The following is a 19,971-nucleotide window of genomic DNA, read 5'->3' on the forward strand; positions in this document are numbered from 1 at the left end:
TGCACTTTCACCCAGCATTTCCTCGGACAAACTCAACAACCTCTCTGCCGACAAGCTGTCAGGGGCATACCGCTTCACCGTACGCGGTCTACGACCCTCTCAATCAGGCTCAGTCCTTTATTTCTCCTCATCTGGGGACGGGAAGTGCTGGCCACTCCGGCCCCGCATCTTTATGCGACACAGACTCTAGCGCGGAAGACCGACGAAATCTACAGACGGGCAACCTGAGAGCATTCCCATGGCCGCAAGAAGAATCTACGCATCCGCAGTATGGTGCCTATGACATCGTATGGAGCCAGTATAGCTCCTCCTCATCGGCACCTAACTCGCGACCTCCTCTGGCACAACAACTCGACCCAGCTCGCATGCCGCGTTCCGACAGACGAAACAGACAATAGACGAGAGAGCCAGGTGAATTGTTCAGAAACGCGTTCTCTGGGACTGAGAATAGACTAGCTTTGCTGAAAGCCAAGTCGCGCTTTCGTTGCCAGAAATTGTGGTTCCAGGGATCTGCGTCGAAAGAGAAGAGGATCAGGGTGTTGAAGGAAAAAGAAGAGAATATCCTATTGTTCTGAAGTAAGGGAGCTCAGGAGATGGCAAACAAGAAACAAAGGCTACACGACATTTCTCGACCACCACCCTCTCTCGAAAAGAACCAAAACCGGTACACCTCTTTGGGCATCGGAATCCAGTCCCTAGGATTTCTTAGCTGTCTTTGTCACATCGCAGCAGCATTGCAAAATCAGATGTTGAATGAGAGACGTGGCGAACGGGCACATGTAAAGACCACGTACGGTGGGGAGCACGGCCATTGTTTCCCTTCAGCCCGACAACGACACGGATACAAATGTCTCTTAATGTTCTTAAAGGAAGCAAGATCCCCATGACTTGTTTGTGTTGAATCCCACTGTCTTCTCAAGCCATTGTCGTTTTTAGTGTTTCGTGTCTGTTTTCATACGCTCGACACCCCATCTCTCAATATGGACCATGAACAGCCACAGCAGCAGTCACCACAACCAACACGAATTCAATATTCAGAACAGCGGATAGACCTTTTGAGGTGTTCACTAATATCTCAAGAAGTCGAAATCGGGAGACATCTAGCCGAGATCCGATACCGACGTGGTCATGTCCATGAAGCTTTACAAGCGTTTCAGCGGTTGGCTGAGAGAACTGAGGATGCGGCCATCTTCTTGACTAACATGCGAGGACTAGCTGAAGATGAGAGCGATGTTTTTGCTACGATGGAGAATGTGCTGTTGCAGCAGCAGCAGCTTCTCTTGACGCAGGTGGAGGAAGTTGAGCAGGGTATTTTAGGGGAGGTCACGGGCGACCCGATATCTCCAGCTGATCCACTTTCGCCGACTGCGTCAACCCCGACTCGGACTGTTCCTCAAGCATCGCCTATTTCTCCTCCGGCCGGCCCCCGAGAATATCCTTTTCCTCCTGACAACCAGAACGCGGCAAGCCAACTTGACTTTCCGTCAATAGCTCAACCGCCAGGATCTCCGTTTCCTCCGGCAGAGGATGACCGGGGCTTGGTCTCCGCGTCTGCGGCCCAAAGACGAGCATCGCCTCCTCCGCAAGCTGCCTTCGGGATCCAGGCGCCGTCACAAGCACCAGCCGCCGGAATTGTTCAACCATTGTCTCCAGCTCCCAAGTACAAGCCATGGCCAACTGTCGACCCCGCCTTCGCAAAATCAGCGCTGACGCCGATTTCCTTTAGGGGACAACATGTGTCTGAGCCACGTGCGGCCCATGGCATGAGCGGAGCCGTACACATCAGACGCCATTTAGATGAACAAGAAGAAAGACAAGAGGCGGAGCGAGATGCAAAGTGGTGGGCCGACATAGGCAAAGACATTTCGCCGGCGAGACCCCAGAACTCTCGTAAAAGACAGGGCGACGAGTTGCGCGGTACACCTGGCAAACGACAACAAACAGAAAACAGCCGCGCGCGCGGTCTTCGTGGCGGAAAGGAAGAGGGGAACAAATGGTTCCGCGAACTCTTCAAGAAGTTGAATCCTTTTCCCTCTAGAGATCGAGATGGAAAGGAAAGCAAGCACCAGCATTCCTTTGGTAACGACCAGATCATCTCCGACACAAGTCAGACTCACTATCATGAAAAAAGCGTCAAAGGACTTCTCAGGATTGCTTCCCTGAAAAGTCAATTCCATCCGGCGCATCAAGAAGAAAAGGCCGTCAGGGACCAACTAGCAGACCTCGTCACACTCTACGACAGCATGTCCACTCGTTTCAGTCGTCAAACGGCCAGCAGTCCTGATTACGAGATACAAAGGCAGATCGAAACGCTGCTCGAGGCTTTCAGAAAGTTCCCCGTTGAGCTGTTCGATACCCCGGACACGTGTCGTACTCTTGAAGACCTCGCGACCTTTTGCGAAGCCACGGACCGCACGACCCCCAAGACCCCGGAAGAAGAAGAACAAAAAGCGGCGGCGCTCGCCAGCGCTGCGGCGATGGTAGGCCAGTGCCACGACCGGCTAGAGAAGCAGATTCTCTTTGCAGCCAAGGTTTTTGTAGACGGTGAAAAGACGGGGGGCCTGTTTGCAAATTGGATCAACGGGGAGCGTGGACATCTTGCACACGAGGCCGCGTTCGGGGAGAGGGCCCGTCAGACGCCGAAGCTTTTTCGCAGAGGCCGGGGGCAGTATCATGTAGTTTAAGGGGTGTTTTTGGTGTTAAAGGGGTCCATGTATACATGTTAGACTAGAGAATTCGCTTGCTCTTTTTGTTAATTGTGTGGCGCTCAGTGCTCCCTCCGTCGAATATCATACCAGCACATACGTACACATCAAAAGACACGGGATATATCAGCCCAAGCATTGCTCACGATGTCAGCTGATGGTTGAAATTCTCCTGTTTTCTTTTGGGGGGAAAAATCCTCGAGATTAGTATTCATCTCATTCGTGCCCCCTGACGCCATTCGAAACCTCTTCGATGAACTACAAAAAGTAATCGGCCACCGGCTTCTTGGCCGGCATTCCTCTAGAATCCTGCGGCGCGGCCTGAAAAACGCGGTATCTTCTGGCTGGGCCGGGTAACAACACATAGTCGTCGGTGCCTTTGATACCGCCATCGCTGCGGCCTACATCGCCATTACTGCGAGCGAACACACCGGTGCCAGAGTCATCTTCCGCAAGCTCGAGGATGGCAGCGACGTTACCGCACCGGTAACAGTAATTTGGTGCCGACCACACGGTGACGATACTAGCGTCGAACATCTCCTTGAAGCCTTCCATTACCAGCTGATGGGCGCGGGCAATGAGTGAAAGATCGTTCTTATGGTTGAAGTCTCGGACAATGTCAGCTCCAAATAAGAATCCTGCACCACGAGGTGATAGACCCCAGCCATCGATGTCGTCTGGGTCTGACCACAACAGGTCACACATGGCACCCTCGTGGGGTACTTCTTGCTTCCGGTCCAGAAGCCTGATCTTATCGACACTGTCAATGAGAGGGGAGAGACCTCCGTGGACGCAAAGAATAGCTCCTGCAGGGTTGCCGAGTGACCCCGACGAACTTCCCGATGCGCCAGAACCTGGAGGGCCAGTCTTGTCGCCGCCGGACGATGAAGGTGCACCATTGGGGCTGCTGGGAGTCGGCTGTCTCTGTGGCCTTCGTTGGCGGGGGAATCGACTCATGGTCGAGCCACTCTGATCGCAGACTTGAATCTCGATGTCGTCGCCGACGGGCTCTTGGCCCGGGGTAGAATTAAAGGTATGTGATGCGCCGAGAACGATGGCGCCAAGCGCGAGGTAGTCGAATACGTCGCAGCAATACCGCCATACATTTGCGGAGCCGTACTTGCGTAAGCATTCGTCGTAGAAGCCGTATACGGTTGTGATCTGGCGGGACTCGTGGTTGCCTCGAATAAGGGTCATCCGGTCGGGGTAGCGAACCTTTAAGCACAGAAGCAGGAGAAAGGATTCGAGGGAGTAGAAGCCGCGGTCTACAAAGTCACCTAGACGTCGAAGGTAATGTCAGCATACCGCATACCGGGTCAAGATTGGGATGGAATAGCGGTGACGCACCCATGAAAAGGTAGTTGGTATCCGGTACGTCGCCGCCGACGCGGAAGAGCTCCATCAAGTCATGGAATTGGCCGTGAATGTCACCGCATATCTGGAAAGAGATACATTAACGCCAGTCCGATGTTGGCATGGTAGTCTGACGGAGGCGTACCGTTACGGGAGCCGTGACTGTGACGACATTGCCTTCTTCAATGAGAAGCTCGCGTGCCTTGTGGCACAGCTCGCGGACTTGCGCCTCGGGGATTGGGCGGCAGGCACGCAATTGCGCGATAGCTCTGGATTGAGAATTAGCACATGACAAGCTCTTGACCGATCTAAGCCGCGGTTTTGCTCACTTATCGAGGTCGCTCATAGCGATGATCTCGGAGGGGCGCTCTGGTCGGTGTTGTGGCGGCGACCGAGGCCGGCGAGTCGCGATCGTTGGTCAAAGAGGTTTATGAGATATTCGTAATACGTCGCAAAGTCGTAGGAAAGATGTTGTTGTTGCGATTCGGGCGCGTCGCTTTTCCCCGGTCGAGTCGGCAAATTATTTGCGTCGCGATCAAGGCAGATTTAGCATGGCGTCAACGGCAGGAGACGTGCAAGGAACTGCTTTACTGTTGGCTTCGGCGGTAGGTCGCGCTGTGCCCCTAACCGCGCTAATTCTTATCATATATCAGTGAAAGAGCCCACCTACACCCACGACCCGCGCCGGGGTGGATCTGCGAGGAAGCATGTAGTGGGTACAGCGCCATCCCTGTCGCTACGTTCCCAACCCCAGGCGACACCCGGGACTTGAAGGAACGAAACTTCAGCTCGGAAATTCTGTTTTCACGGCCCCCGAAGACCAGATCCTCAGGCAAGAGCCGTTGGCAGGTCATGGCACTTTTTGGCCCCACTCCAGTACGCCGGAATCCAATCATGTGGCCTGAATTGCAATCCGACCATTAGCGTGAGCTTCACTCACGGGCCGGTTGCGAGAAATTCAGAGCGCAGGCAATAATCCACACCACTTCCAAGGTTCCCGCCTTCTTCAGCGGACTCTGCCCGGATTATCTGCCCCTCTCAGCGAGCATGGTACGGCGATAGGTGAGCACATCTTCGTGATTGACTCGATTATGCCAAATCCTGGGTTGCTGACTGCCAATTGCACCAGACAAGCCATCGGCCCTCCTTTCCGAACAAGAAAAAGACGCGATCATGCCACCACACCCCCTCCATCCGCGGTCGCGAATGACCTCATCCCTCTTCGCAACCACAGTCGTTGCCAGCTTCTTCGTCGTCGGACTGCCGCATCTGCTACCCTGCCCGGCACCCAGAGTCACTTACGCCGATGGCGACATCATGATTGGAGAGGACGGTCGCCGGAGGAGGCGGAAGCGTCGCGAGACCCCCGAGATCAAGGACGGCATCGTCAACTTTGACCAAGTCGGCGATGAAGAGACATTACGACTGAGAGAGGAGCGCTTGCGGAGGGAGTGCCCAGTACCAAAGCCGGGTGGCATACTGGGGGAGTGGTTGGGATTCCACGGACCGAGCAAAGAGACACCAAAGGCCTCAAGGTGACGACATATGATACTTGTACAATCAAAGATACCATTTTTATTCAACGACGCGATGCGGCATAACTTCTCCGGGCTGTCGAGGAATGGACGAATCACACACAAAGCAGCCTCCAGCTCGGGTCTGCAAAGTGCATGAGACCGGCTGGTAGCATTGTGGTGATCAACCCAACCACGTGCTCGTGAACAAGAGCACGGGAGGGCAGCCTGATTACATTGCTCATGGCAAGATGAGGCGTCGCTCGTACAACGTTGGTTAACTCGAGGTCATCAATCTGCGCGAGGGGAGCGACTCTATGACGAGCGGTCGTCGATGGAGAAACCTAGTGGTGTAGGACGAACACTGGACCGTCCGAAATGACACATCCGATTCTTCCTCCATTCATCAAGATCGTTGCCATAAGTGGTCGCGGCCCTTTTCTAACTCTGTGTTTTTCAATGCTTCGACGTTGATTTACAACGCCAGATTCAAAGTGCGCGGGACGCCAGAGCCTGTCCCAGGTACAACCGGAGCTTCGCCGTCTACTCTAGTTTGTGCAAGCAACTAGGCAAAACATATCCTAATGAACGGTCACTTGATGAAAGACAAGCCAATGGCATCTTCTCTCTTGTTTCTCTTCTTTTTCACATCGCTTCAGTCGTGTGTCATCTCTTAGTTCACACGTGCATCGCGTCAATGAGACGTCGACCTTCAAGTGCTGCCCGAATTCGGGACTACTGTGCCATGCCGGGCCACCTCGAGCCGCAAGCGCATACAAATATGCACCAAATAGACATTCCCTCCGAAGGCGTTGGTCGAGCCTCGCCAAGTTTAAGTAAGCACTCGTCCTTAAATCAAGGTTATTTCCAACAATTGTTCCTGAAACGCAGATGCAGTCCGCCCTTGCAGCACGTCACATCGGGTCTTCGATCCTTGTGAAGCAAGGGCCTGCAATCCGACGGATCGCAAACCCAAAATCGAGGTCGGCAGCATTAGACATGTTGGCCTACGAATACGGTTGTGCTGCCTTCTCTGAAAACTCTACAGTCTCCGTCGACAGCCATTCTGCGTGTTTTCCAGGCATTTCATGATCGGTGCACATCTTCAAGGATCCCCCGTTTGCTCTAGACGCCATCTTCCTGTTCACGTCGCTATTTTCAACTGCCGTGGACCTGATCGCGCATGATCTCCCGGGAAGCGCGAGAAGAGATGTGAACAATGCAGCCAGCTGCAATCTGGTTTTCTCAGTCGTGATTTTCGAATTTTTCGCGGCACCAGTGTCTTCCGTGGTAGTCCGGGCGATCGTGGAGGATGAGACGTCAGAAGGACTTGGGTAGCGATCTCTGCTGCTAAGACCCGCAGCATGTCACCGCACTAACCTCTAACATCTGCTAACATTCTCTGACACAGGGTGCCCCTGATGCACGCCTTGGCATGCTGAGCGCAGCCATCGTCGAGCAGACCCGACGACCAGGGTCGTCAATAACATTATGGATATCAAGGTTGACTTTAGCTCATCGCGCGGAGAAATACTGCTGGGAGTGCAAGCGGTCTGATGTCCCAGCCGCCAAGAACGGCTCAGATGAGTCGAAACAGCCGAGCGACGAATCGTGAGCAACGACTGGAGCTGGGGGAGCGGCCGGGAGTTAGGTTGACGGGTGCCATCTGTTTCTTGACGGGGACGACTGAGACCGGCTTTACTCAACCCATCTTCTTCCGCCCTGCTTTGTGGGGACGGATGCTGCTTCGAGAGTTGGGAGGTAGACGCCACAGCCCATTGGCACGTTACGCAAACTGGTGATCCTGATGGAATGTCTCATGGGCCTGATGGATGCCATCTGAAGCGCCATGTTTGGTCCGTGAGAGGTTACTCGATAACGGATGAGCTCCACTCGAGAACTTATGCTTAATGTCTTGTCCAGAACAAGCAGAACTTAAATAGCCATCGTCTTTCTCAATGAGATGGTTTTTTGTTCTTCATCCCTTCTCTTCAGGACAGTGTCTTTACCCCATCTTTCTATTCTATTCTCTCAAGAGGTAAGCAGCTTCTCCCCGGCGAACAGAGTTTGACGACTAATCTCAAGCAGCTGTGCTCTGTTTTCATTCATTCCACGCTTCTCCGTCGTTCCTTGATACCCACCGTAAGTCGCCCCTATCCGTTAACTCCGAAGACCTGATCTGACGAGACAGTTTCTCGTTCTTCCATTCTCAACAGTCTTTTCAAAATGAGGTCTTCCATGATTCTTCTCATTGCCACCGGCCTGGTGTCGGGTCTGAGCATTCCCAAGCTGGATGCTCGGGGTGTTGCCATCCGCGAGGAGGCCGCTGCTCCTGCCGCTCCTGCTGCCCCTGCCGCTCCTGCTGCCCCTGCCGCTCCCGCTGCTCCCGCTGCTGAGGCACCTGCTGCTGAGGCTCCCAAGGCCTCTGCTCCTCCTGCTGAAGCTGCTCCTCCTCAGGCTACTACTCCTCCTGCTGCTGCGCCTCCCGCTGCGGGTGGCGACGCTGCCGCCGAGGAGGAGAAGAAGAAGGCCGAAGAGGAGGCGGCCAAGAAGGCGCAAGAAGAAGCCGCCAAGAAGGCCCAGGAGGAGGCCGCTAAGCAGAAGGAGGACGCTGCCAAGGCTGACAAGGCCAAGCAGGAGGCCGAGAAGGCCCAGAAGGATGCTGCTAAGGAGGCAGCAAAGAAGGCCGAGGAGGCCCAGAAGGAGGCTCAGAGGGGCAACAACCGAGGCAACAACAACAACAACAACAAGAACAACAACAACAATAATGCTCAGGTCCTTCAGAACATCCAGCTTCTCCTGGCCGCCATGGGTCTCAACAATGTTGTCAACGTCAACGCTCTCGCTCAGCTCCAGGCCCAGCAGCAGCTCATCATGCTCGCTCAGCTCCAACAACTTGCTCAACTGACTTCCGTTGGTCTCATCCAGCCCGTTCAGCTTGTTGGCTTGATGCAGCAGGGCATTGTCGTCAACGGCATCCAGATTGGTGAGTGAACTTGAGATTTCGATGTTGTATTCACGACGCTAACTCTCTATTTCAGGCATGAGTGGCGGCAAGCAGTAGATGAGCCCTCAAAGCTGTCAATCACTGGACGAGTCGCAGTGGACCTGCCTTCTGTCTGGTTGTGAATGAGCACTTCGCCAGAATTGCTGCCGCATCACAGAAACCTCGCACAAGCATGACTCGAGGATACCAGCGCCGCATGGCGTGTTGATATGGAGCAATAAAGTGCCGTTGCTATGAGGCCCGGGTCATGCCAGGGGCGACGAGCTTAGAGTTGGGAAAAGGGTTCCTCAGGAATCCGGATTGGGTCGCGGTGCATTACCAAAAGGCTGTCTTGGAAGACAGGGGTCTGCATGTACTTAATGTGTTTTATACAAACATACATCTACCAAAATATTATGACTTCGACGTATCAAGAAAGAAAAATTGTCTCGAGTCCTGTTGATCCTGGGGGCGGTTCGTGGTTTCAGTCAAGGGATCCTGGTAAAAGCCCGGACTCTTGGCACCATCACAACTTTTAAGCTTATTGTCTACTTCGCAAAGAACAGCACGTGTGCAAAAGGTAAAGAAATACTTTTCCACTGACTTATGCCACATGCATGCACCATTCTGCTTCCTATCGAATCGTGGAAGCCTTCATCCAGTTCCAACATTCTGTCTGCCTTTGCACTCTTCTACCTCAAACCACAAAGAATACAATGGTAAAGAGAACTTGACCGATTACTCTGGACAGACGATGTCGGAGTGGATAAGATAATCCAAGTCTCTTACTTGTCGGCGTGATATCATCTCTCCTCCCTCCCTCTGGAGGCTTCAATGATAGCAAAGTTTGGTAGCGAAATGCATTGGCCAAACGCGAATGCATCCTCATCTCCACGGAATTGCCCAAGAGCCGAGCCGTCAAGACATGAGATGGAAGAAGGGGCTGGAGGAGAGGGTGACGTGGGCAGGCCGCGCTATCATCAATCGCTCAATGCGTTGAGAGGTGCATGTGCCTCATCGACGGGCACCTGTGACATTTGTAGATGGAGATCGCACGCGAACAGGGGCCTGGCATGACAGCAACTGACAGTTCCCGGTGGCAGACCGTTGCAACTTGCGCCCGGGCCGCTAGGAGACGACCGGAATGCGGGGGTCGACGGACCAATGGCGGGGCGCTGAATCGGACGCAGGGGCCGCCTTGGGGTCCAAAAGTTGACAGATGCTCCACTTGCTGAGGCTAACCTTGCCACTAAACCTTAGTTGAGCCGCTCTGACGTCCGCTGCATGGGTCCACGTCTCTCCTCTCCTCTCCCATCTCATGTTCCCTCCACGGGTCTTCTCCATCGCTCATCTGCTCCAGTGTCCTTCCTTGGATGGAAACACCCAATCATCGGCCCTGCTCTCCTATAACACCAAGGTGCAATTGACAAGCCACGGTCTCGGTCTGACATCCCGAGCCTTCTGAACGCCGCTTCGCCGGCTGGGCAGCCAGCCCATCAGGACGATGTGACGCCGTCACTCACGCACCAACTCTACTCTACTTCATCCCGTCCATGGCTGTCAGAAGACTTGAGTTGCAATGGGCTCGAATCCGGCCCTATGTCATCCGACCGCAAGTTGCATATCGTTCCCTTCAGTCTTCGGATGACACTCCTGGCATCTCAGCACCGTCCCAAGTCCATACGCTTAGCTGGGATAGCCATGCAGCTGGCTGCAGCGTCCTTGCGTTACCCTAATTCCACCACACATCAACAGGCCGCGTTGAATCCAACTAGCAAACATTTTCTTTCTTTCTCGCGACCCCCTCGTACTCGGAGCTTTGCGCGATAACCTACTCCAGCGTGGGTGGAGCATTATCTCGGGGACCAAGGCTGACCCTGGGCATTTTCTTCAGCGGTGCCAGAGGCCGTGAAAGACGATAAGCTTGATTTTTAGAACTATCCTGCAATTCGCTGCCTTTGTTGGCTGTTAGACTGACTCTTGGTGAACATCGGATCTATCTTTGCCTCTTATTGTTGATCATGGGTTAGCATGGTGATACGTTGCCATATCGTGCAAGGTCGGTCGGGTGGAACGAACAGGCTGTTAGCGGCAACAGCTCTTGCTTGAAACTCTGGGTGTGTTGGAGCTGGCGGGAGCGACAAGATGACAATCGACCACGGTTCTTCTCATCCGATGTCGACACCGCCCTAGTTCTGCGGTGGCATTTTCGCCGAATCCACGGAAGCAGCTCTTCCTCGATTTCCTAGTCGCAGATCCTGACATCGTTCCATTGCCTTTGGTCGGGACAATGATAGACTGGAAGGACCATCTGCCGGCTTGGAGATTCCCCAAAGCCTCGTCAGCTTCCGGCGTGATGCTCTTCCTCGAGCACTTACCCAACCCCCTCCTAAAGTTTGATGTCGGCCAAGTAGCCGCAGGCCCCATCAAGTAAGGTTATTTGGGCCTCAGCTATCTGCCAAGTGAGGCGTGTGACCTGTGCAGGTATGATTCCTTCTTCCCCTTGATCCCCTCGCCAACATCCTTTTCTTTGGTTCGGACAACAGCGAGGCCGGCGTGGCCAAAAGAGTGCCAGCCTACTGGCTCAACCCTTCGGATCACTCGAACAGTAACATCATTCTGCATACTGCAAGGTGATGAGCTATTCTGTAGACAAACACGCGTGTGTTCGCTCGCATAATTCATCTTGGTGGCTTTGATTTTCCTATACCCAATCTCAAATCCCCGACCCCAGCCGTTCTCTCGCTTGGCTCATCCGAAGAAACTTTGCCCCTGCCATGCATGCATCTCCTGACCCCTGGCCCTCAACCTCCCCTGCCAACTTGTTTGATCCAACACTCTTCCGTCCCAGCAACACTCGGTTTCTGATACGCACCGGGTGACTCTTTCTCAACTCTTCCGAGCGCAGATCTCACCTTAATCGTCCTTGGCAACGGTCCAAACTTCCTATGCCCTCTCGGCGCATGGCGCAAGTGCCATGAGCTTGGCATCGCCGCCTCATAATCTTCATGTATATAATGTTTCCCCGTGTCCGCCGTATCAAGCGTTCTTTTTCCCCATTCTCTCACACCCAATCAAGTCAATCATCCGGTCCGATTCCTTCATTCCCATTCATTCATTATCTACAGAGGTAAGATCGCATATGTCTACACTCGCGGAGATCCTCAAGACTAACTTGGTTACCAGCTGTGCTCGTGTTTTCACTTCGCTCCTTTCAAGCCCGCCAAAATCACTCCTTAAAGGAACTACTCAGAGCTGTGCTCACTTTGATATTAATAACTTTTAATCAACCACACTCAACCCGTGTACCCAACCCACCAAACATCAAGATGCGTTTCTCCACCGTCTTCGTCTCGGCCTTCGCCGCCTTCGCCGCCGCCGCCCCCACAACTAACGAGCCCCGCGCCAACGTGGACCTCTCCCAGTTGAACAACCTACAGGGCTTCAGGAACCTCGACCTCAACTACCTCCTCGCCCTGAACGGCCTCAACCTCCAGGGTCTCGGCCAGCTCGGCCAGGCCAACAACCTTAACGTCCTGGCTTTCCAGAACCTCTTTGGCGCCCAGAACTTTGACCTCAACGCCCTCCTCCAGCTTCAGCAGCTGTCGACCATCCTCGCCATCCAGCAGCAAGGCGTCTTCGGCAATGTGAACCTGGCCAACCTCAACTTTGGTGGTCTCAACCTCGGCCTCATCAACGGCATTGGCCAGGTCAACCTGGGCCAGTTCATTGACCAGGCCCTGATTCCCCAGATCACGCAGATCGTTCAGCAATCTGCTGGTAAGTCATCTCCCCCTTTCGTACGATTGGCAAGTCTGCGATGCTAACTCTTTCTTCAGTCATCATCGCCAAGGAGTAAGCTGGTAATGGCTTCTTATGATGTCTAGCATCACTTGAACGCCATTCGCGGACATAGAAGGCGAGGGTATCTTTGGTATACGGATTGATGTTTGATCAGAGCATGCTGATGTTTTCTTCTTTGTTATTTTCATCGAGGTCTGGTTCTCTAAAGTCTACAACCGGCGATCGGGCATGGGTCATACTAGAACGACATGGAAGGATGGATCAGGTACTAAGGAATGATATTGACGATATGACACTTTGTTGCTTTCGGTGTGATGCAGCTGGAATCCTTGTTACAATTTCTGTTTGGGGCCAACCCGAATGCTCAACCTGCAGATCTGAGAATATCCTATCATCTTCTCTAGCCGGGTCTGCCTTCTCGAATAGCCATGCTTCACTCACGAATAACAGTGTTTTGTCGAATGAGCCTACCGTCTCGCCTTGTAGTGCCTACCTTCTGCCCTCTGGGGGATATACGTTGTAAGAAGCCCTGTCTGTTCGTGTCCACATTACTGATTTATTGACCAAGCCCGTTATTGTTCAGCCATCACGAATATTTATGGGATATTGTCACCTCATGTCAGCTATAGGTTGAACTCAGCATGACGAACTTGCTAGGGTCAGGGGCAGCTGTTTTGCCATATCAGTCAATTTCAGGATGAAGCAGGCGAGAGTGCAGTCATCCTTTCTCATGATCACTGAAAGAGACGAGATTTATTGACGGACGCCAACCACAAACCTCGGAAAACAGCAGTCCCTGATTCAGGTCATGCCCAGTGGCTTCTTGGATATGTATCTCGAATGGAACGCTGACATTTTGCTACGGATTCGAACACTAAGTATCATCTTCTTGGCAGCAGCAGCGCAGTAACACAATATCATTCCATCAACACAGAGCGGGAGGAGGCGCACAATCCTGTCGCACACAGACAGTCTCACCCTGACCAACCTCCCGAGAAACATCAGATCGAACATCATACCGCATATGCTTTGATCCTGCACCCATGCCAATATCACACGCACGATGCAGAGCATGCAGAAGTTCCTCCTGCAAGTCCAGCTCATTTCCAAGCCATGCGGAAGGATTTCCATCTGACCTAATCCGCGAAGGAGCAACAAGGCTCCGGGCTCGCGAATACTGCAGCAAAGCAAAGACTATTCCGCAAGGAGGGCCCAATCAAACCTCAGCCGCATACTCCTCTACGAATATGTATTTGCCTGTCGCCGAGGGGAGGGGAGGGGCCGGCGAGTAGGCAGGCGGAGGTCACCGATGACATGTGTGGAGAACCAGCAATGCCCGCGCCTGTCTTTTGTGCAGCAAAGGGCAAAAAAAAAAAAAAAACAGGGCGGCGGAGTTGGCTATCCATGCCTACAGGTTGGCTGTTGCAAGCAGCCGCAGCCTACATACACCCCGAAAGAAAGAAAAACTGCTGATCTTAGGTAACTAGGAGGGATAATACGAAGTGGGTAGACGACCCCGTAAAAAGGGCTGAAAATGTCTGTCCGACGTGGCGATCTTTTCGGGCTGCCTCAATTCGAATACGATGCATGGCGGAGCTTGGCAGACGCACGGTCAAAGGGGAATAGGCAACTACTACGGAGAATAAGAAATGAAACGGTCTGTCGTTCACGATTTCCAAGGGACCCGTTCATCCGCTGCCCGCCGCGAGGAAACAAAACACACCTGTGAGTGAGACTCAATTTCCTTCGCACAACGGAGCGAACACCACGTCTTGCGCAGCTCGAACGGCTGCGCATCGAAAGAAAGCGGAATGTTGCATGGTGCAGCTCAGGGCTGAGCGACAAAATACCCTCCGTGGATTTGGAGATTAGACATGGTTTGAGGTTGTGATCGGGGCGTCAGCTTGCTGGAGCTGAAAAACGCACGCATGCACAGCTCGGCAAAGCCGCCAATGAACCTCTGGCATGCCAACGCACAACTCCGACCTCGCGGTTTTCTTACCCGTCTCCATAGGTTTCCTTATTGAGTGCCATCACACCCAATGTTTTGGCGCTTCAATGCAACTCTCACCTGAAGCCTGCCGCCGCACGGAGGGGCCTTGGCGCCGTGACCATGGACTCGGCCCCGGGCCGGACGGCGTCTGCGGTCGGAGTGGACCGGGGCGGGCTTGACTGGTTGGGTGCCCCCGGTACGTCCCAACAGTGGTCTGCATAGCAGAGGCGGGGAAGGAATTTTTTCCGACCCTCAGAGGCATTGACTTTTTGAAAAGAAGCATGCATGGCGTGGGGCTGGGAGAAGAAAAAGGATAACCTGCAGCTGATTTTCGGGTCGCGTGCATGACAACCTAAAGCACGCGCGGATAGTCAGTGAGGTTCGTTCGTCGTTGTCGTCGCAATGATGTCGCTGGCAAAAGCTCTCTGCTGCAGTGCATTCTGTGAGGCGGGACGCTGCTTGCGCACGATCGGCTCCCGCGCGTGCGAGATGGAGGCACCGTTTTGCCTGGTCCGTCCCAAGAGGTGACGATGGAGGAGATGAAGGAAGCTGGGTAGCCTCGTTGGGGAGCGCTCGGACAACGTCCCATGGTGATCCCGCCTGGCAGGACAATTGGCATTGCCCAGCATAGTCCGGCAGGCGCTCTGATAGGCGTGGCCGGGCTTGAGGCCTAACAAGCCATCAGTCGCTAAGAGCTTCCTCGTGGCTTCATGTCATGTCCGCTTGCGGCGATAGACCCTTTTTGTCGGACGTCTGTTGACCGAAGCCATCGACTGGTGTTCAGCCACAGGCTCAGGTAAGCGAACCGTACCGATGTAAGTTGGGTTGGGTAGAGACGGAAGTCGCGTGCCCCGAAATCGACCACATCAAAAGGCGCATTGGGGAGAGGGGGGGGAAAACGAGCTCGTCGGAGCTTGGCTGGCGTGCTCCATCTTGAAGTTCATGAAACTACCCTTAGCTGTGGAACGTGGTGGTCCATGTGGGGTTGAGAGATCGTGAGCCTTTGAGGTTCCTTGCCCCGGCGGCATACGCCGGCGAGATTAGGATCGACCCGGAGGCCTGGGAGCCGATGCGGCTTTGCCTGTGGCAACTCATGGGGATCTGGACCCCTCAAAACCCAGGACCCTTTGGACGAGACTGGAACTGGTTCAAAATGACAACAGTTCGCTTGCCCTCCCTTGACGGGGCGTCCGTGTTCAGCTACGGCAGTTGTCGTCAAGTCTGGATCCTGAATCGCTTCATCGTGGTATCGTGACCCCGCCGCTTTCGGACGGGGCCCAGCTGCTTCGGCAGGGTCTGTCGGGCTCGGACTCGGCTTGCAACCCAAACTTACTGCAGAATGTCGGCTCTCCGACAGCGTCTCGCAGATAGGTAGGTACGGATAATCGACATAAGGTACGGGCAACTGAGCGGCGGCGGCGGGTGGGTGACGTGGTGGCACGAGGGGGCAGGGAGATGCGTTAGGGGCAGCGCAAGAGCTCCGGGATGAACAGAGCGGGCTCCGAGGTTCGACACTGGGTCACCCGCAAACACGGACACGGCCATGATCACGGCCATGACAACGGCGCCGCACTGACATTCGAGATTCCCAACCATGCAGTACCTAGCAAAAGGCAGCCAAATTGTTTAGCGGGATGGTGCTGGCCGCTGCTGGGTAGGAAAATAGGGGATGATCTGACGTATGGCGGTCGCATTGATATGCCGTCACAGGGTGTAGTTTTATGCAGTGACGCGGAGCGGGTTATGCAAATGGCGGTTGCCAAAAGGACACTAGCAGAGCCCATGGCTCTGGGCACGAACGTTTTTGATCGGGATATGCTGTTTTTCAGTGGCCCCGTCCCCCCCCCCCCTGGTGGTTGCTGCCGCTGCGGCTTACTGCTTCAGGTGCATTAGGAGCGGTTCGTGGTGTAAGGTATCCGTAGGTACGCAATAGTTGGCTCGTAAGAGTTGGACGGATGGTGTGCTCTGGGGGAGGTCTGCATGTAGTGCTTTGTCATGACGCTGGCCGCAACCAAGTCAGGTACCAACACAGAAGCGGGCGTGGGTGGCATGAGATTTGCTGGGGATCGAGATATCGGCAAACCAGGGACTGAGGTGCAATCTCATCTCATAATCCGATAAACAAGGACGGAGCGGTGAAGGCCAAAGCCGTGTTCTGGACTGGCTGGCCTGTGACGGTTGTGGTTGCACTTGTGGCAGGGCAAGGCCTCGACTCTCCGTCACTGATGAATATCAAATCAGTCAACAAAGAGAGAGGCAAAGAAGAAGCCAGGAACCGAAACAGGAACAGGTGCCGCGATATGGCAAAGAAGGGCGGATATGACGAGAAGCCGATTTGCAGCGGCTCCCTCCTTTGCCCAAGGGTTCCCCACCTGATTTGTCCTCGGGACTCTGGGGTAAGAACAAAGGGACGAGCGGCGAGGCACGGCGAGGATCCGTACTGGGTAGCACTATGGGCAGGTAGGTAGGACTTCTTGACGTCCAAGGAGGAAAAATCTGCTATTGGGCGTGGCTGTGGCTGGGTTAGCACGTCACTTGGGATGCTAAGAACGCTAGGCACACTAGGGGTCTCAGCGTAGCATGATGCCGCAAACCCAAAGTCCACAGGGGACGTGACGGCGGCCAATGTCACTCATCTGATGGATGATAGACAGTGGGCGGTGGTGTCGTTGCTGGATCGCTCGGGCGGGCGGGCGGGCGGCTTGCTGGTTCGGATTCATCTTGGATCAGGGCATTTGGTGCTTGGCGATGAAGGTGGGAATAAGGAACCGCTGCGCGTTCGTCAGGGAAGCCAGCGCAGGCGAAGGAACGAATGGGTCTGGAGCAGCCTCTCTTTACCGCCTGCGGTGAAGAATTGCCGCTCTTGCCAGTCGCGTCCTGGTCCCCGTCCCCGTCCCAGACCCTGGCCCTGTCGTATTGTGTGGTTGTTGTCGTGTGTTGTGTGTCGTGCTTGCGCCTGTCCATCAGAATCAGAATCAAAATCAGATCAGATGTTGTTGCTGGAGTCTTGGAGGGCAGATCCATTTGTTCCATGGCTTCCCGAGGAGTGAGTGGACAGCAGGCGTCCCCGAAATGCGAGGAGATAATGGAACTGCTGGGTCATGTACCTGGCGAGTCGCGAAGTACCTGCTGCATACCTTGGTACATTACCTACCTATCCGGAGGTTGTAAGGAGTGAGAGGCGCACATCAGGCTCCCATCTCAGCCAAGGACAGGAGACAGGGCACCGCAAGCCAGGTTGGTTGCCGACTTCCTCCTGCCCGCTGGCAGCTCCACCGTACCCACTGGACGAACATCCATTGACACCCAAATTAGCACCTGTCGTCACGGTGAGTGGCCGTTGAGCCGGGTTACCCCCTGGCGGTGGCCAGGAACAACACAATAACACGACACTGAGAGAGAGGCAACTCGCGGGAGGCCCCTCTTCTGGGACCAGAAGCTCCTTGGTGGTTCCTGGGCAGCATCCCCAGGTGGTACCTTGGATAACTCTTGTGCGAGCGAGAGATTCCCCTCTGCAGGTACCTGCAATGAGGACTTGTTGCAATAGCACCATCTGATCGACCATCTGTGTGACGACGACGCGGCCGTTCCTGGATGTGCCTGGTAAAACACCTACACGCACCACCCAGACACCTTCTTTTTCCCCGAATCGACCTTGTCTTGGATAGGCAACGGAGCACGGGGGGAGCTGTGTGCCATGTGGGCTGTAACTGAATTACCCGGGAAGCGAACGAGTGAGATGGGATGGCTCGACGGGATGAGATGAGATGAGATGAATAGGATAGATAATGACGATGATTGGGATGGACTGTGAGGCACGGCCAACTGCACGTTCGCAACTGCCGCAGCGCAGCGCTCAGCCATGCGCCGGCGTCCAACGTCATCCTGCCATAGGTACTTTAACGTGCCATGTATTGGCAGTGGGAGGGAGGCATTACCTTACTTGGGGCACTATGATCGGAGGTCAGGGAATAAGCCAGGACGTATCGAAAGAACAGTTGTTTCGTCCGCCAGCAGAGGATCGAAACCGATTTTGCGATTGCAAGATTCTGTGAGTCCGGGATGCTCATGCTTGTCTCGAGTTGCGTCAACCTTCGTCACTGCAAGCCTGTTTGTGACTGAGGTGGTGGTTTGGTTTCCAAGGGGCTGAAACTGACGGGTGTTGATTCAGTGACGATTGTCTGAGCATGTCTTGCCTACCTATTCGCTATTCGTAAGGTAGGTGCCCGTCTACCGCAACCTCCGTGAGGCTTCTGTCTCTGCCGAGTTTCTTCTACCGAAAACTCGCCTACCTACTTACTTAGGTATGCGTGGAATATGCACGAGCCGGCATCAAGACATCAATAGTTTCCGACTTCCGAAGCTGGGCGCCGCGTATTCGGGGCAAGGCATGTATTCGTGTCGTGGCCAGTTGATTCCGTAGCAATTTGTCACTTGTTGATGTCCGTATTCCCAATATTTACAGTACTCAGTTTCTTTCTTGGTGCCTCTGCATTTCTTCCGCACCCCCCCTGCTCTCGCCTTGCAGATGCGCTAAAGAGCCGAGCAAACTCGCACGAAAAAAAGAGGAACCCCCGGGAATCCCACCCACTGCGACTATCCAGGTCCCGGCGTCTCTGGAGCCTCCGCTGGCTGTAGGACCGAAGTTGTATCGGTAGCGCACAAAATACAGGGAAACGAGGCCTGAAGAAAGTGCCTCCCGCGGCAAGAGAAAGGCCTTCAGGGCTGTCTTCAGAGCGATTCCCGCTCCAGATACGACGCTAGTACTTTCTGGGTACATGTCGGGGGGGTGCACCGGGTGGGGGTGGGGGGCTTGGGCGTATCCACCTGGTAGCTTCTCGCAGCAAGCAACAGTCGACACGGGCCATCTCTCGCACCTCCACCCCAATTCAATTCGGGTCTTTCTGGATCCCGTACCAGCATCCAGCCCACATGGTGCATCGCCCACCGCCGAATACCTCCCTCACCCCAGCCCAGCCCAGCCAGCTTTCCGCTCTTTGCGAGGCCACGGTCGTGGTCGTGGCCGTGGCCGTGGCCGTTTCTTGCTGCTGGGCCCGCTGGTGCTGGTGCTGGTGCTGGTGCCGGTGCTTGGGCTTGGGCTTGCTCGACCCATCCATCATCCATCGCCGACTCAAGACGTGGACTCAGCCTTACTTCGCTTTATGAACCCTGCATAACTTTTGCGCCAGCATCCTCGACCCCTTTCCTTTCTTCCCTCCACCTCAGTGTCCATCTACGAGTACAACCCACCCCGTCCAGTCTACTACATATACCGGCCCGACCTCCCTCCTCGATCTGATCTACTGCCTTTGGTCTTCTCGCTTCATCAATCCGACGTTGCCTGATACTCCCCAGCATCCGAGACGAGTCTGTCCTAATACACTCCGAAGATACGCTTTATACGAATATGAGCAGCGCCCCCAACTGCTCAGGACAGAGGACAGGAAGAGTTGGCTTTTACGACACCCACTGCACCCGACTGCTACGATCTACGAATAGATAATCTACACCCGAGCCGAGCAGTCGACAATTCAGCCTCGTTGTGCCACACCGCGTCGCATACACCAGACACCGGCGACTAGAGCAGAGACAGAAGATACACACAAAACCGTCACA

General features: G+C 54.4%; 6 protein-coding genes across 6 annotated transcripts; 5 read left to right on the forward strand and 1 right to left on the reverse strand.

Moving 5' to 3' along the window:
• Positions 1-1,128: 1,128 nt before the first annotated feature.
• On the forward strand, positions 1,129-2,684 carry CGCA056_v008428 (uncharacterized protein; the record flags this gene model as incomplete). Its single annotated transcript, XM_037323675.1, has 2 exons — positions 1,129-1,159; positions 1,216-2,684. 2 exons carry the CDS (start codon positions 1,129-1,131, stop codon positions 2,682-2,684), a joined length of 1,500 nt encoding a protein of 499 aa, XP_037177714.1.
• A 279-nt stretch (positions 2,685-2,963) lies between these two features.
• On the reverse strand, positions 2,964-4,404 carry CGCA056_v008429 (putative serine/threonine-protein phosphatase; the record flags this gene model as incomplete). Its single annotated transcript, XM_037323676.1, has 4 exons — positions 2,964-3,982; positions 4,053-4,143; positions 4,204-4,327; positions 4,388-4,404. 4 exons carry the CDS (start codon positions 4,402-4,404, stop codon positions 2,964-2,966), a joined length of 1,251 nt encoding a protein of 416 aa, XP_037178656.1.
• An 827-nt stretch (positions 4,405-5,231) lies between these two features.
• On the forward strand, positions 5,232-5,597 carry CGCA056_v008430 (uncharacterized protein; the record flags this gene model as incomplete). The annotated part of the gene is made up of 1 exon (XM_037323677.1): positions 5,232-5,597. The coding sequence occupies one exon, from the start codon at positions 5,232-5,234 to the stop codon at positions 5,595-5,597; it is 366 nt and encodes a 121-aa protein (XP_037178421.1).
• Positions 5,598-7,798: 2,201 nt separating this feature from the next.
• CGCA056_v008431 (uncharacterized protein) lies at positions 7,799-8,636 on the forward strand (the record flags this gene model as incomplete). Its single annotated transcript, XM_037323678.1, has 2 exons — positions 7,799-8,558; positions 8,614-8,636. 2 exons carry the CDS (start codon positions 7,799-7,801, stop codon positions 8,634-8,636), a joined length of 783 nt encoding a protein of 260 aa, XP_037178423.1.
• A 2,899-nt stretch (positions 8,637-11,535) lies between these two features.
• On the forward strand, positions 11,536-11,798 carry CGCA056_v008432 (uncharacterized protein; the record flags this gene model as incomplete). The annotated part of the gene is made up of 2 exons (XM_037323679.1): positions 11,536-11,688; positions 11,745-11,798. The coding sequence occupies 2 exons, from the start codon at positions 11,536-11,538 to the stop codon at positions 11,796-11,798; spliced, it is 207 nt and encodes a 68-aa protein (XP_037178415.1).
• Positions 11,799-11,887: 89 nt separating this feature from the next.
• On the forward strand, positions 11,888-12,417 carry CGCA056_v008433 (uncharacterized protein; the record flags this gene model as incomplete). Its single annotated transcript, XM_037323680.1, has 2 exons — positions 11,888-12,338; positions 12,398-12,417. 2 exons carry the CDS (start codon positions 11,888-11,890, stop codon positions 12,415-12,417), a joined length of 471 nt encoding a protein of 156 aa, XP_037178418.1.
• Between the last annotated feature and the right edge of the window lie 7,554 nt (positions 12,418-19,971).

The sequence above is a fragment of the Colletotrichum aenigma genome (assembly GCF_013390185.1).
Source record: "Colletotrichum aenigma strain Cg56 chromosome Unknown KSG_Cg56_contig05, whole genome shotgun sequence".
NCBI classification, from domain to species: domain Eukaryota; kingdom Fungi; phylum Ascomycota; class Sordariomycetes; order Glomerellales; family Glomerellaceae; genus Colletotrichum; species Colletotrichum aenigma.